At 34.9% G+C, this 17,212-nt stretch overlaps 1 protein-coding gene across 4 annotated transcripts in view; it reads right to left on the bottom strand.

Annotated features, from left to right (window-relative positions):
• Positions 1 to 237: 237 nt before the first annotated feature.
• Positions 238 to 17,212, bottom strand: part of SCOC (short coiled-coil protein) — a 39,683-nt gene continuing 22,708 nt past the window's right edge. The window contains exons 1-5 of one of the 4 annotated variants that reach the window (XM_037830702.1): positions 9,432 to 9,539; positions 6,504 to 6,674; positions 3,757 to 3,828; positions 3,290 to 3,373; positions 238 to 1,841 (exon numbers count right to left, since the gene is read on the bottom strand). In XM_037830702.1, the coding sequence (XP_037686630.1) occupies positions 1,699 to 1,841; positions 3,290 to 3,373; positions 3,757 to 3,778 (249 nt within the window). In that variant the 5' untranslated portion in view covers positions 3,779 to 3,828; positions 6,504 to 6,674; positions 9,432 to 9,539 and the 3' untranslated portion in view covers positions 238 to 1,698. Of the gene's footprint in view, positions 1,842 to 3,289; positions 3,374 to 3,756; positions 3,829 to 6,503; positions 6,675 to 8,907; positions 8,981 to 9,431; positions 9,575 to 17,212 lie in introns of those variants that run through there. The other 3 variants (XM_037830703.1, XM_037830701.1, XM_037830700.1) reach the window with 3 other exon arrangements.

Genomic DNA, 17,212 nt, shown 5'->3' with positions numbered 1-17,212 from the left:
CTTAGCTTAACCCAAAAAATACAACTGCTTTTACCCAGGAGATCATAGATCCTTTCTCTTTCTCTGGATGCTTTTATTTTAAAAATTAATCTGTAATCCTATAATATTTGTTTTAATAAAAATATTATTCCCCCAAACTCAGAGCAACATGGATATGCTATTTATCCTGTGCCTTTGAACAACCCTGGGCATATCATTATATAGCTCAGTTACCTACCATATGAAAACACAACACAATCTCTGAAATGGCTTTTTATTAAACAGCAAAGCAGAATCGCAACACAATTTTCAAACGTTTGTAAATCAGGTCACAAAAGGGATGCAAATGTTTGCAGTACAACTATTATATATTCATACAGCTGAAGTCATTTATTGAATTTTACTTGCACCAATACAAACATTAAGATTATTATTCCATGATTAAAAGTGGCCCAAATCTAAAACCACAAGCTATTATCAGTGGATCTGTCTTCCTATTATAACTAGCATTTTAACATTATTTCTGCAAAATTCCCTTACCAAAAAACTCTAGTAAAAGGATGCCCAAAATTCTACAAATCAAGTAGTTGATTTACAGAAAATTCAAGAACTACTAAGATAAAATACTGAGAAAAATTATCAAGTAGTACATATGTAAAACCCTCCCATTTTATTCATTATTCTGATACTAACATACTTTTAAGGGTTTTTGCAAACTTGATCTTCTGGGCACCATAAATAAACCTTAAGAGACCAAACACTTTATAACTGTTCTCTTCCAAATGTGGATTACATAAAGTTAGTCAGACTTAATCCACTTTCATATATATTCCCCAAAAGACCTAATCTATGTCAGGATGACACAAATCTGGAGTGAAAATATTTGGAGTTAGTTACTGTTTATCAGGTACTTTTTCCATTCTAAGTTTCCCAAGATTTTCTATTTTAAACACACACACATACAACCAGAGCTCATCTTTTTAGATACCAAGTGCAGAAGGAAGTTTTGAACAACAAATCTTCCGAATTTGAAAATTCACAGTTTCAAAGAACAATCATTTTTATAGCCTGTTTTCAATTTATCAAAAAGGAACTAACAGTCCTATCTTGTTACTAAATATAACAAATGACAGGTCCTAGCTGAGAAACTATCTTATTTTGGTTAAATTCAACAATGAGTTCAGGTTATTTTCATAAATGATTAATTATTAAAATTACTTTTACAAATGTGGAACCAACTGTTTATCCTTAGAAGGGAAATGGGAAGGAAGAGGCAAATGGAAAAGAGGCACAAGACGGTGGGCAGGGTACATAAAGCTGTGCATTCAGTACATGATTTTGGTTACTTTTTTACAACATGGTAGTTATTTTCTTCTATCATCTTTTACGAAGCCTATAATAAAAGACAGTGCTAAACTTATAAATCAAAGCAAATTTGATAAAACACTCATTTTCAAGTTTTAATAAATATATGCAATTCTAATTATAAAGTCTCTACTATCAATATAGTTACATGTTTTCATAGACTAAGTTAATATACAAACTCATAGAAGTCTCCAGTTATACTTTTAGAGCTCTTAATTTTTACCTAGATCTGCCATTATCTTCATAAATATTCAATGAAGCCACAAACAAAGGTACTGTAACTTTTGGAATCTACTCAAATTTTAAAGAAAAAAAAACCAGCAGCAATTCCATAAAACAGAATGGATATCAGCCTTACTTTCTTTTGCTTTTTGTGTCAGTTGTTTGAAAAACACTAGAAGCTGACATGAGGTTTTCTATATATTGTCCAAGAACTTGGTTTTCTGATTTTAGCTTCAGATTTTCTTCCTTAACTGCATCTACTCTTGCCGAGAGATCTATATTGTTAAGAAAAAGCCCATTAACAATAAAATGATGGCAATAACTCTACGTTACAAAATGTTTATTAAGATTCATGAAGATATCACAATCTTTAAATTTTTTTTAAATTCAGATTACTTTAAAGAAGTTAAACAGTACAACTCAGTAGGCAATAATTCCTAAAATCAGATTTTGATAAGTTTAAATATATTTCACATTACTCTTTCTTCTAAAGACTGTTTTTAAAACACGAATTCTACCTTCAACATCTTACCAACAACATAAGAGTATGTCTTTACTATGAATGTTTAAGATATTTATAGTAAACATGATTACAACTCTATTCAGCCAGCCTCCAAGCAACTGATCATTTTATGTTTTTACACTAGCAAAAAAAATTTTTTTTAATTTAAAATAAAAATGATGATCAAAATAAAAAATCACCCACATTCATTCACTTAACAAGAGTCAGGCACTGATCTAGCTGCTGGGAATACAACAGTGAACAAAATAAAGGAAGGCCCTGCCTTCAAGAGAGCTTATACATTAATGTGTGCCAGTGTGCACGGGTGCAGAAGGGGACATTACTGGAGGTTAGGAACAGGCATTAAACTACATACAAGTTATTGCACAGTGATGAGTTGGTCTGGAGAAAAAACAAGGAGGGTAAGGGTGACAGGAAGAAGAAGGGAAAGTTGCTCTTTTATACAATATAGGCAAAGATAGCGTTTTTGATAAGGAAGTAAGGAAATGAACCATGTAGACATACAATCATTAAGGGAAGAAGATTCAGGCAGAGGGAACAACTGCAGAGGCACCCTGTGCCATGTTGCGGGAACAGCAAGGAAGTTGGGGTCTGAGGTGAAATGTACGAAGGCAGAGAGTGACATACCCTGAAAGGTAACAGGGAAGTCATAGATGTTGGCCAATATAAGGATTTGAGCTTTTATTAACTGTGTGAAATAGGAAGCACTGGAGGGTTCCAAGTGGCATGATCTGTTCACTCTGGTTACAAAAAAAACCTCTTTAATTTCTTTAAAAACTAAAAGATGTTTCAGTGGTAGTATTAATTTTACATAAGACTCAGATCAATTCCCTTTTAATCTCTTATGAGGTTAACTTTTTTATTTTAATATAAGTTTTATTAAAATGACTTTAATATCACAATGAGGGGGCTAAAAAAGGGTTCTCATCCACTAAACAATATTATGTTAGTTATTAAAAGGAAAATAAAGGGACTTTAAAGAGGGAAACATAAGAACACTATTTGACTTTGATACCTGTTCTTTAAAACCACCAGCCAAGTTTATAAACAGGAAAGGAAAAAACTACTGAAAGGGAGTTTGAAGTTTCTTGTTTTAAAAATTCTGTATATTAATTAATAAAAACAAAATTTAGCAACAGAAATGCTTACAATTTCAATTAACTGGATGTCATTCAAGGAAACTACAAAACGCAAGCTAACCTTCAAGTGTGTGTTGGAGTTCCAACACTTGATTAATAAGTCGTGTTTTTTCCTCCAGTTCCACCTGATTTTCAGCATCAACAGCTGTAATTAAAAGGTTCAACTATTAACACAGGTACCATTTGTGTACTATAGCACTTAAAAATCTGCAAAATATCTTATATTCATTATCTTTATTTGACTTATAACAAGAGCCCTGTGAAGTAAAAGGTTATATACCACCCCCCCCCCAACCCATTGCAGCTGAGGACACCACTGTGAAGATAAAACAACTTGCCACTGTCTCACCTTTAAGTAATATGGAAGCTACCTTAGATCCTTTCTAGAACAGTTGGGATATAAATAAGTAAATAAGTTAGACAAGATCCAAGTCTTCTAATTACTGCATCTCTGCTCTTTCCATTGCTTAATAAAGCAAAAACATCTACAAGATGAGGAACATACAAAAAGGAAAACAAAGAACATACCATCCATGTCAGCATTCATCATCTTGCGTAAAAAACTTTTGGGCCTCAGATACAAAACCCCTGATGAAAGGTCTGCAATGAGGGAAGGTTAGAACATAGATACATATAGCAATCAAACGCTTTTCAAAAGAGATGTTTAGTCAAATATGTGATCCAACAGACCCTATTCACAAACATTACCATGTCTAAGGATAAAATGAATACGTTTGTATGATGCATACAAACAGTTTACAAAAAGGAAGTATGTTAGTAACCAAGACAAAACGTTGAGTTTCTTGGTAGTGAAAGCAATATATCATAAAATTAAATACCACTATTAAATTAGTTTTTGAAAAGATTAGATAATGATCAATTCTAGCAATGTTATGGAAAAACAAATACTGAACACAAACTTTAAATGCATACTCTTTTTAGAAAGTAGTACAATAGCAAATGAGATTCGTAATAACATTTAAACTTCTTCTATTCAGTAATTTTACTCTTGGAAATTTAGCCTAAGGACAAATACAAAGAAAATAATTTTACATATAAAAATGTTCACTTCAATCTTATTCACAGTCCAATGATTTGGAAACAACATACTGTTCATTCAAAGTCTGGCAATTTTTAGTTGTAATTTCTAATGGAGTGGCTACTAAAATTAATTATGACTATAATAACTTGGAAAAATGTTTACAAAATTGTTTAGTCATGGATGTAAATTATGTAAAAATATGCAAAAATATGGATAAATGAAAATGAAAACAGCTCTAATGTTAAGGGATGATGGTAGGGATGAAGACTACTTTCTTTGAAAATATTCTTCATTATTAAAGTACTGTTTTACATACATTGTTTAATTTTTTAAAAATACACAGAATTCCAAAGAAAAATACTATCTACAACACTAGAAAAATGTCTACCTGTTTTGGTTAAGCCAAAATAGATAAATCAAGATGTAAATAAATAAATAAATATTAACATTTTATTATTTGGATAAAAGGCTCCAAAATATCAGAGCACAAAATTCTTGGGAAACAGAATGTTCTGCTTTATTGATAACATTCATTTTACATATGCTCAAAGTTTATTAAAGCAATCTAGTCCTGTCTTAATCAGTATTGTTATTCTTTCAACAAGTATTTATTGAGCACCTACTACACCCAAGGTATTGCTAAGCCTCCATATGCTGAAGACTGAACCCCAGACCTACTGAACAAGAATGTCTATATACTAAAAACTAGAATCACAAACAAAAGGGTTATCAGTGTATTGTATATTCCCTCACAGCTTCAGTTTAATATGATTTGTTACACTTCAGGTACAAGCATGAATATGGAAATAGAATGCCCAGTATACATATATATAAACCACTACTAAAGTAAGATATCATTAATTAGCTTAAAAAAAAGACCCTAAACATCCTTTGCTTAGCATTATTAACGAATTAACTGCAAATAGTATAAAATTAGCTTAATGCTTAACAAACCTACTCCAAGTCTTCTAGCATCTTTCCACTCATCCAGCAGGAGAGCTGCTCTCTACCTCTTTTTTTTTTTACATGGTTGTGCCAGTTTGGATATATTATGTCCCCCCAAAACATATTCTTTAATGCAATCTTGTGGGGGCATATTTATTAATCTTTTTGATTATTAATTTATTTATATATTTATTAATCTTGACTGAATGTTTCCATGGAGATTTGACCCCGCCCATTCAGGGTAGGTCTTGATCAGTTTACTGGAGTTCTTTAAAAGGAGCAGACCCAGATGCTTGCTGATGCTTTTGAGATGCTAGCCTAGAGTTTACTTCAGAAAAGCTAAATGAGAACAAAAGACTCCCTGAGCAGCTGAGAGAGACTTTTGGAGAGAAGCTTGGGAGCTGACACTTAAGAGATGCTTGGAGATGTGGACAGAAGGACACTAGAAGATGCTAAGCTAAGAGAAACCCAGAGACATTTTGGAGAAAGCCATTTGAAATGCACCCCAGGAACAAAGAACAGCAGACACCAGTCACGTGCCTTTCCAGCTGACACAGGTGTTCCAGACACCATCACTGTTCTTTAGTGAAGGTATCATCTTGTTGATGCCTTTATTTGGACACTTTTGTAGGCTTAGGACTGTAAATTTGTAATCAAAGGAACCCCCTTTATAAAAGCCAATTCTGGTATTATGCATAATGGCAGCATTAGCAAACCGGAAAAATGGTTTTAGTTCTAAGGGTCTCTATACTTCAGAGAGATTATAAATTAGTATATTTACATAAATCCAAATAAACCAATTATTAAAATTAAAAGAAAAAATTTTGGTGAGGGTGTTGAGTTTTCCAATTATTCAGGCATTTGAAGACCATGCTTCAAAAAGTATTTCTCTCCAGCCAATCAAAATGTCTCTTTAAAATAGAAGAAGACTGTGAACAGGGAAGACGTGACTTGACACTTCCCTGAGAAAGAAGCACATTTCTAACAAGGTGCCAATCCCTTCACTTTTCATACCGCTTCAACCACTGAGCTGGTTAAAGTAGGGCTGGAAGAGATGACAGGCAACCAACAAAAGCTAAATTAAGTAACCTCAGCAGTACTCAGCAAGAGTAGACTAGAACTTGGCCATTTCCCCTGCTAAATATATTCCTGTATGCCTATTTTTGGTAAAAAGTACTTCAAAGTTCTAATGTTCACTTAAAAAAAGAGAGAATATGGCTAAAACAGAATTTTCACAATAGGCTGAGAAGAGTTATACGATATACAAGCTAAAGCAGCAGATAATTACCTCTGATTTTGAAATAAGATGTAGTATATGGATGTGATATATTTATTTTTCAATTTAATCTTTAAAATTAAACAGAAAGGTCTTCTATAAAACACAGTATTGTAGGGCCAGGTTCTAAAATTTTATAATTCAAACAACAGAAACATGATTATCAATGGTTTTTTACTTCATCTGAAAAAGAGAAAATAAAATTAAAAAAAGATTTTAAATACAGCAGAAAAATTGGGGGTTGAGGAGAGAGACTTTATTAAAGGAAAAATGACTCTTAGAAAAACACATTTCGTATTGAGATGGGGGCAGAAGCACAAAAGCCGAGCCACTAGGACAGTCCTGTAGGATATACCACACAACCTCAGAGAGCAATATTCACATCATAGTCTACACAAAGGACAGCACCCCAAAGATTTACAATGCAAAACCTGCCCAACTGTATGCGGCAGCCCTGTACAAATGGGTATCACTCATTAATAAGGGACCAGAGCATTACCCACTACCTCTCCACAACAACAAAAGACAGCAGTGATTTTCTCTATTGTGATGTGATTAAATCGACTGGCCTCAAAATTCTATTGTATATATTCAAAGTCTTTCAGTAGATTTTAGAGCAATAGCTGATTTATTTTATATACTTAGACCAAAAAGCCTGTTGAGCTCTCCAAAGTATTTTTAGCCATGGATTTTATTTTCTTTCAAAAGATCAATCCAGAAACTGCAACTTCTAGTCAAACCATTACCACATTAACAGTACCACAAAATATGTACTCATACAAGATTCATATTTCCAACTGTAAAATCCTTTTTTATCTATAGTTTCCATCGCATCAATCCAATTTCATGTCAAATGTACTCATAAGGGTTCATTTTAAACTTCTTCCACTCCTACACATAAATGGAAATCGGACCTTTAAAAAAAGTGAGACCCTAGACCAAAGCAATGTCAAGTGTGGGAATACTGAAACAGATTTGGGGTGCTGAGGCTCTGTTCAACAAAAGACTGCTTTGTCAATCCTAAACCTGCCTTAGCTCTGAAATGGATATGATTCTCTCAGATTCTGTAGTTCTAACCTAAGCCTAGGTCAGTTCTCATAAAACTTTTCTCAAAACTCACAGTAAATTTTGGTGCCATTCCTAGCCTTGGTCAGTGGAAGGAAATCTAAAATTATTTTGATAATTTAAGTCCAGGAAGCAGAAAGTATGGAGAGACCAAGGATCAAGAAGTATGGCAAGCATCAGTACAAGACTCATTTGATTAAATAAATTATCTTTTCACTACCCATACATCTAACCATGATCAAAGGCCATCATCTTACCAAATATACCTCTGCAATTCCTGCTAATAGTATCACAAGATCCCTTTTCTCCCCTCTTTTCAAGAGACAGTTTAGCACAGTGATTAAGAACACAGACTGTCTGAATCCAAATCCTAGCCCTCCCATTTACAAGTTCTAGAACTTTGGATAAGGTTAACATCTTAAGCCTCAGTTTCCTCATCTATAAAATAGAGATAACCAACAGTATGTACCTCATGGGGTTGTTATGAGGATTTAATGAGTTGATACACATAAATGTTGGCTAGTATCCTTCCTACCTTTTAGCTCATATAATTCAGGCCACAAAAAGAATCTTGGAAAGATCATCAGGTCTGGATACCTTATCTTACAAATAAAGAAACCAAGGTCAAAGATGAGTGGTCTACCCAGGTTACTGAGCTTATGTTCAACAGAGCCAGGATTACAGCCAATGTTCCATATTTGGGCTTTGTTCACTATTCCACCACAGCTAAGTCAATGAATCTTGAGATCTTGAGACTTCTTCCTGATATCCACCCAATCTCAACCACCCAATTTCTCTGCCTCTCAAAACTGATTTTCAAGTATGATATACCATAATGTCATCCACTTACTAAAGGACTAGAACTGCTAACATAATGTCTTTGTGCATTGATTACTAAATGTTTTACCTTTATGCATTAAGAAATTTTAATATGGCCCCTGTCTAAAGTTGCCAAACATTTTGCAACCTCTATGGCCAATTCCTATGGTATTTCTACCAACTACAAAGCAACTGAAGGTAAATTTCATTCAATCTTTTATCTTGGTTCTGGTTGGATAAGTCTCGTTTCAAATTCCACAAATCAAGGATTTGTTTGGCCAAATGAGGATCTGAACGGGAAACAGATTCCCAGAGAGAGGCTAGCTACATTGAATTTAGTCAGTGAGGAGCACAGGCACAAGAACAAAGAGGCATAGTTTTGGGTCCTCAGGAATAGATTCGGTGTTGGCAATACCGGGCATATCCCCTGTCCTTAATATTGTTATGTCACAGAGCTAGTAAGATTGATACATTGTAAAACAGAAGCCCTGCCTTTTCAGGAACATCCTCTCTTCTCCTTTCCAATCCTTACCCACTCAAACTTGTTCCGCAGAACCATTAAGAGAATCCGATGGAGAAACAAACCCGGGTGCTGCTTTCAGCGCCTGGAAAGATGTCAACAGTCTCATTTTACCGCTCACTCGCTTCCCTCCACGCCTCGACGTTCTGTCCCCCGCTACATCCGAGCTCCCGGCCTAGCATCCGCCAGCAGGTGCAGGCCTGCGAGGTCTTATCCCACCCAACGGAAGGCCCCTCCCGCGGCCTCATTCCCGGGAGGGTGCAGGACCGCGGTCTCTAACACGAGCGGTGGAGAGAAGGCGGCAGGGCGTCAGCCTTTGGGACCGAGGGTGGCTCCTGCCCAAAGGAACCTTTTGGGAACGACAAAGAGACGAGAAAAAGGAGGTGGCGCAGGGGTTCTGCAGAGAGTCAGGCCCCAGCCTCCTCACCAACTGCCCAGGCCAGGCCGCTCTTCCTGGGGTGCGTCCAGCCCGCCCCGCCCTCCAGGCCCTCGGCATTACTTCACTCGCGGCGGGCCAAGCCCGGGAAAGCCCTCACCTGGTGCTTGAGGAGCCGGGAGAGGGGAGGGGATTCGGAATAAGACGCCTCAGGCCCGGCACTTGCACCAGAATACACCGGCAACGCTGCCTTCTCAGCCCACAGAGTCTGCGCCGAGGGAGAGTCGCACCTCCTCCCTCCCAGCCGCCCGCCAATCCCGATGCAGGAATGCACGCTTGCGCATTAGCTGACCGGTGCCCCACTCTTCCAATTTCAAAACACCGGGATCCGCCTTTCGCCATAACAAAAGGACATTGGCCTCCAGTCAGGACTGAGGTCATTATAGGAGAAGGAGTGGAAGGGTCCAGGAGGAGCAGCAGCCAATGACAGTACAGGGATGAAGTTCAGCGTGTGAAAGCCTGTCTCAGCGAAGGAGTTCTCTAGTCTCAGCGGGAGCCTGAACATTAGGTACAGGTATCCAGTATGGATAATCCTTATTTCTGACTGGAAGGGGGTCGCTATAACTAAACGCTGGGATAGGGAGAAATTATTCAAATTCAAGAAAAGGGCGTTTGTGGGCAGAAGAGAGGACGCTAATGAGACACGGTGCTTCCTCAATTCTAAAAGCAGACTTTCACGTGTTTTTTTCTTCAAATAGGAAAAGCTTGTAAAGTGTAGATCCAGTGGAACGTTCCTCCCCCCTTCCAAGCTGTTATCAGATCTATAGTACGTGTTAGAATTAATGGTATTTTAGAATGGACAGAATACCCTAATAGCACTTTGGTATAGTGTTTCAGCTCGCATTCCATTTTATCCTCACAGCAACCCACACAAAGAAACTGAAGCTTGGAGTAAATAAATTTCTTAAAGTCATACATGCAATAAGAAATGCTATATGCCAGGCTTGGGATGATAAAGTGATCTTGCTTGACACAGATCATAGCTATCTAGCACTCGACATGTAGCAACGTCTGCTGCTTTTTCATAATTGTTGAGTACTAGGTGGGGACACCCACAGCAATACCTTACTGTTTCTGCTTTGGCACCTTCTCCTGCGCTGTGGGGGTGAGCCTTATGTCTACCTATTTCTTTACCTTTTACTTCTGGCACAGTTTGCTGACATGTAGCCTTAATCCTTTTAAGCCCTACCTTCCATTCAATGAGAACTATACATTTGGCTGCAACTACAATAAATAGAGGACATTTACTAGAATGCAATGCAGAAGATAAATAAATGAAAAATTAGAGAGAAAGGTCCAACATAAATCTAATAGAAGTGCCAAAAAGAGAGACTAAAGAGAATGTGTTTGGTCAGGTTCAAAGAGTAATAGCTAAGAATTTTCCAGGGCTGTGGAATATTTGAATCCTCAGATTCAAGAAGTACTCATTTTGGGGCAGGATTAATATAAAGAATTACATACTTAGACACATCGTGGTGAAATTGCAGAACACCAAAGACTAAGAGAAACTATTAAAAGCAACTTTAAAAAATATGGTATTGACATAAGGATAGACAAAGAAAATGGGAAAGGAGAGTGCCTGGAATTGGTATACAATAGAGGTGTCTGAAAAGGAATATGTTGGTGAGGATGTGGGAAAGAAATCTGATTTGTTGCTGTTGAAGTGTAATCTAGATACAAACATCTCCAGTGAAGAAAAGATTAATTCATTTGATCATTTTAAAATTTAAAACTTTTATAAACAGAAAAGAAGTCACCATTAATCAAGTTAAAAACAAGCCATGGGCTGAGAAGATATATTTGCAATTTATACCACCAAGAAATAGAAAAACTTTGAAACTATAAAGAATCTTGACGAATCAGTAAGAAAAAGACCAAAAACTCAATATATAAATATGCAAAGAATATAATCAGGCAACTCACAGAAGAGTAAAACTGAATAGCCAAATTAAGATTTTTTTTATGTTGATCTTCATTAGTAATCAGGGAAACTCATATAAAACAATGAGATATTTCACACCCATGAGACTGTCAAAAATTAACATGTCTGATATAAATTAAGTTTTGGGGAAGCTCTGGAAAAGAAGAACACTTGTACATTGTGTAAATTAGTATTAACACTTTGGAAAATATTTTGGCAATAGATATACATAACTTATGAACTGACTTCCATGTCTCGTTATCTGTCTCCTAGAAGGCATATATAGAGATGTTCATTGTAATGCTGTTTTAATAGTAAAAAAATGGAAAACAGCCTGAATGGCCAACAAAGGAATGAATACATAAATTGTAGTTAATTTATACAAGGAAATACTATAAATCCATTAAAATGAATACATTTTGTATATATAAACACAAATGTATCCAGAAAACATGTTGACTGAAAAAAGTTGCAAAATATCTAAAGTATGAAACCATTTATCATATATGTAAAACACAAAAAAACCAATAATTTAAATTGCTTATTAATAAATGCATACGTAGTAAAGATAGAAAAACATTGACTAGAAGTATTGCAACACCAAGACTGTGTTTTTTTTTCTCAGGAGAGGTTATAGGGGTTGGGGCTTTTTCTGTGATGCTTAATTTCTTAAAGAAATAATGATTTGAATCGAATTAACATTGGGTAACCAATTAACATCGGGTAACAGTGTTTGAATTACTACTCTGTAATACTAGTAAAGCTGTAATAGATGTAAATGTTTATTAGGTAAATAATAAACATAATTCATAAGATAGAATTCTTAGATTTGGGAAGTGGAAATGGAAATTAATTTTCTTTTCAAGTCTTTCATAATAATTTTCTAGGACAGTGATTCAAAAGTACAGAAAGACAAGTTGTAAATTCCTTGGAGAAAGATACAATAATATTAGAAATAAATAACAAGCAAAAGATACCTAAACAAGTGACAACTTTACTTTGTTAATGCCATATAATCAGAAAGGATTTTTTTCTCAATTTTTATTTCTCATCTCCTTTGACTAGCATTTGATTAGCAGCATTTTGACCCAGTTGACCACTCCCTCTCATCAAAATACTTCTCTATTTTGTTTTCTGGACCTCCCTTTCTCTTGGTTCTTCTTTGACATTGGTTGTTCCTTTCCAGTCTCCTTTTCTCCTGGTCTCCAAAATATTTAAATGTCAGAGTCCACAGACCTCTTCTTTAGTGATACTCACTCTCTTTGTAAATACATAGCATTGAATATCATCTAAATACTGTTGTTGATTTCTCCAATAAAGATATCTCATGTAAACTCCAAGCTGATATATCTAACTGCCTCCTTAACATCCCACTTACGTGTGGGCATGTCAAATACAATGTGATAAAAAACTTAACTCTTTACTCCATACACTTCTCCACCAAACCTGCTTCTCTCACCATCTTCGCTATCCTTTCTGTTGCTCAAACTAAACACCGGGGACTTATCTTTGACTCTTCTCTTTCTCTCACATACATCCGGTTCATCAGTAAGCCCTACTGACTCTTCAAAATATAACCAGATTTGACAATTACTCATCATCTCTACTCCACCCACTCTAGTTCAAGCCACCATCCCTTTTTGGTCTGAGTTATTGACTAGCTTCTGGTTTGTCTCCTTGTATCTACTCCCTCCAAGCTCTCCTACACACAGCAGCAAAAGTGATGGTTGAATATGTCAGATCACTCCCACCGACACTCAGGGTATAGAAAGCTGCAAATGAACGTCATTCCCAACCTAATAATGAGAAAATAGCCAGATAATCTACAAAATAATGAATTTTCTTTAGCTCATCAGGGAGTTGAGGTCACAAGGTAACCAATTAAACTGAGTTCCAAAGAGTGGCAAGCCAAGGTGAGATGCAATATATGAGCTACTTACATTTCAACAGAGCATTTTAGGAAGAGATGACCCCCATTCAAGAGGTAAGAATGAATTAGCTAACATTTTAACAAATGCTAAACACCAAATAAAGTAAGTTCTTCACACTGGAAGAGTCTGATTCCAAATGGAAATTTGGGTCTACAAAAAGACATGGTTAAATGGTTAAATACAGGAAAGGGTTAAAAAGTGAAAGCAAATAAAAATAATTTTGTTCTTATTTTTAATCACTTTAAAAGATTATGTCTTTGAATGTATAAAGAAAAAATAGTAACAATGTGGTTTTTGTTTCATATGTGAATTTAAATGTATGAAAACAATAGCAAAAGGATGGGATGGAGAAATTGGACATATACTGTTGTGAGGTTCTTACTTTATATATAAAATGTTATAATATTTGGCGGTCGACTGTGATTAAAGAAGTACATTGTAAACCAAAGGGCAACCACTAAAAATTTTACAACAAAATGAGATATAAACTAATAAGCCAAGAGTGGAGGAAAAATATAATCATAAAACATATTCAATCCAAAGTAAGTAGAAAATTGGGGAAGAGGGAACAAATGAGACAAATAGTAAACAACTAGGAGGGAGTAGATTTAAATAAAACATAGAAATAATTACAGTAAATGCAAATTATCTAAATGCCCCAATTCAGAAGCAGAGATTCTTAGACTGCATAAATATATCAAGACCCAACTATATGTTGTGTCTACAAGAAACCCACTTAAAATATGATGATATAGATAAGTAAAAAATTAAAGGAGAGAAAGAGATATGCTATGCACATATCTATACAAAAAATAAAAGATGAAGTGGCTATATAATATCAAACTAGGACTTCAGAACAAGAGATATTATCAGGGTAAGAGAAGAATTACAAAACAATATATAGCAATAAAAAAGTCAATCAAGAAGGCACAAAATCCTATCAACAGTGCTACAAAACACATGAAACAAAACATGATAGAACTGAAATGAGAAATAAATTAACTCACAACTGTAGTTGGAGATTTCATTGCTTCTACCCTTTGCACTTTGTAAAACAAATATTTGGAAAATCAGTAACCATGCAAAACATGGATCTCAAGCTTGTTGCACCTTAGAATCACCTGAGAATTTCTTAATAATTCCAAAGACAAGGCCATACCCCAGACCAATTAAATGATAATCTCAGGAGTGGGACATAGGCATTAGTAGCTTTTGAAGTTCTACAGGTGATTTTAACATGCAGGCAAATTTGTGGAATTATTAATATAGTAGACCAGAACAATCCTATCAATGAACTTGACTTTTATAGAACACTCTACCCTACAACTGGAGAACACATTTTCTTTTAAAGTACATACGGAATATTTGCCAAGGTGGGACATATTCTGTATCATAAAACAAACCTCAAGAAATTTAAAGTAATTAAAATCATACAAAATACATTATCTGCCCACAAAGTAATTAAACTAGAATCAATAACAGAAGGATATTTGTAAATTCCCAAATAGTTGGAAATTAAAATACTTCTGAGCAAACCATGGGTCACAGGAGGAAGTCACAAGGGACATTATAAAATATTTTTAATGAAATTAAAATATAAACACAATATTTCAAAATTTGTGAGATGCAGCTAAAGCAATGCTTAGAGAGAATGTTTACCATTGAATGCTTATATGAGAAAACAAGGAAGGTTTTACCTTAAGAAACAAGAAAAGAAGAGCAAACTAAACTCAAAGTCAGCAGAAGGGAGGAAATAATATAGAGCAGAAATCAATGATATTGAAAAACAGTAAAGCAATAGAGACAATCAATGAAACCAAGAAGTAGTTATTTTAAAGGAACAATGAAATTTAAAAATCTAGGTGGACATCCAGGAAAAAGAAGAGAGAAGATACAAATTACAGTATCAGGAATGAAAGAGAAGATATCACTCTAGATCCTATAAGCACTAAAAGGCCAATAAGGGAATATTATGGGCAATTTTTTTGCCAATTAATTTGATAATTTAGATGAATTAGACAAATCTCTTGGTAAAAAGCTTACTCAAGAAGAACAGATAACATAAATAGTCCTGTATCTATGTTTAAAATGTCGTTAATAAATAAACCTTCCCCCAAAGAATACTCCAGGTCCAAATGATTTCACTGGCAAATTCTAGCCAATAGTTAAAGAAATCTACACAGACTCTTCCAGAAAATAGAACAGGAGGGAACACTTTCCAACTCATTTTGTGAGGCCAGCCCTGGTATCAAAACTAGACAAAGACATTGCAAGACGCAGAAGTGAGCACAGATACAAACTCCCTTAACAAATTGCTAAGAAGTCCAATTCAACAATACTCTCTAGGCAGAGAGCTTGGGAAATTGACCCTGGCCTTATGAGTTTCACTTCTCTTAGGGATTATAGTCGATATTATAAATGTCAGTTCTCCCCAAATTAATCTAGAGATCCGCTACAACCTCAATTGATATCCCGGCAAATTTTTTGAAGAAATTGGTGAGTTGATTCTAAAATTCACATGGATGTGTAAAGGATCTAGAATACCCAAAATAATTTTAGAAAAAAATAAAACAAAAATTAGAGGACTTACACTACCTGATTTCAAGACTTAATGTAAAGCTAAAGCAATCAAATCAGTGTAGTATTAGTTTAAAAGTAGAGATATAGATAAATGAAACTGAATACAGTCTAGAAATAAAAGCTGCATATCTACAGTCAACAGATTTTCGTAGTGTATCAAAGTAATCCAATAGGGAAAGGATACAATTTTTCAGCAAATAGTACTATGACAACTGGATATCGGTATGGTAAAGAAATGAACCTCAACCACTACCTTGCACGTTATGTAAAAGTGTTAACTCAAAATGGATTACAGACTGAAACATAAAAGCTACAACTATAAAACTTCTAGAAGACATAGAAGAGAATCTGAAAAATCTGTAAATCTTTACTGAAGAAAACTGAAAATGACATGAGTGATGTTCCATGTTATTTAAAGAAAGAAGTCAACATTTCCAAAATTAATCTATACATGTACAATTTTAATAAAAATCCAAAAGGATTATCTGTGGAACATGACAAATGGAAAGAGAAAGTAAACAATAATATTCAAGAAAAATTTAAGAAGGAAAACAATGAGCAAGAACTTGCCCAACCAGATCCGAAAACACATTGTAAAGCTACAATGAATAAAACAGTGCAAGTTGTTTTATATTTCTTGGTTGGTCATTAAAACCATTTTGAGGAACCAGTCTCCAACAGGTTACATGGAAAAAGAGACAGAACAGGTATTCAACCAAGGTCCTTCTAATTCCAAACCTGGTGTGTTGATAACTGGTCAGAACTGGTACAGTGGGTCAATCTGAAACTCTGCCAGCACATTAGCCATTTCTGTGTCACTGGAGTTGTTAAATAGAAGACAGGGAAAGAGAGAAAGCTGGGTGATTCCCAGTTTTCTCCAGGTCAAGTGAATATGTTAGCAAATTTTCCCAAAAAAAGCTTAAGAGGAAGATGGGAAAAGATTGTGAACATATTGGTGGTGTTTCTTCTCATTCTGAGGAAAGAAGGAAGATCATTCACAGCACTCTTCTTACTTTATAGATGTCAATATCTTTAAAGGATTAACCATATATTTAAAAATAGACATATATTTAAGGAGGTACCTTTGGGTGATAAACTATTATGTGAGAAAATGGTAACACTAGTACAATATGATTAGTTTAGGGCATTCACCTATTATAAATTCCAAAACCAAATGTGTCACTTTAATTTTTATTCTTTTTATTTTTGTGTATGTGGTAATGAAAATGTCAAAAATTAATTTTGGTTATGAATGCACAACTATATAATGGTACAGTAAACAATTGAATGTATGCTTTGTTTTGTATGACTGCATGGTATGTGAATATAGCTCAATAAAAGTGAGTTAAAGAAAAACAAATGTGTCTTGCTTGGTACTTCAAAATTTAAAGGAAGTCTTTAGACAAACTATCTTAAAAAGATAATACGAAAAGATAGCTGTAAGTTTTG

The sequence above is a fragment of the Choloepus didactylus genome, chromosome 3 (assembly GCF_015220235.1).
Source record: "Choloepus didactylus isolate mChoDid1 chromosome 3, mChoDid1.pri, whole genome shotgun sequence".
Taxonomy (NCBI): Eukaryota; Metazoa; Chordata; class Mammalia; order Pilosa; family Megalonychidae; genus Choloepus; species Choloepus didactylus.
The sequence above is the reverse complement of the archived record's forward strand: the minus strand, read 5'-3'. Positions and strand labels throughout refer to the sequence as shown.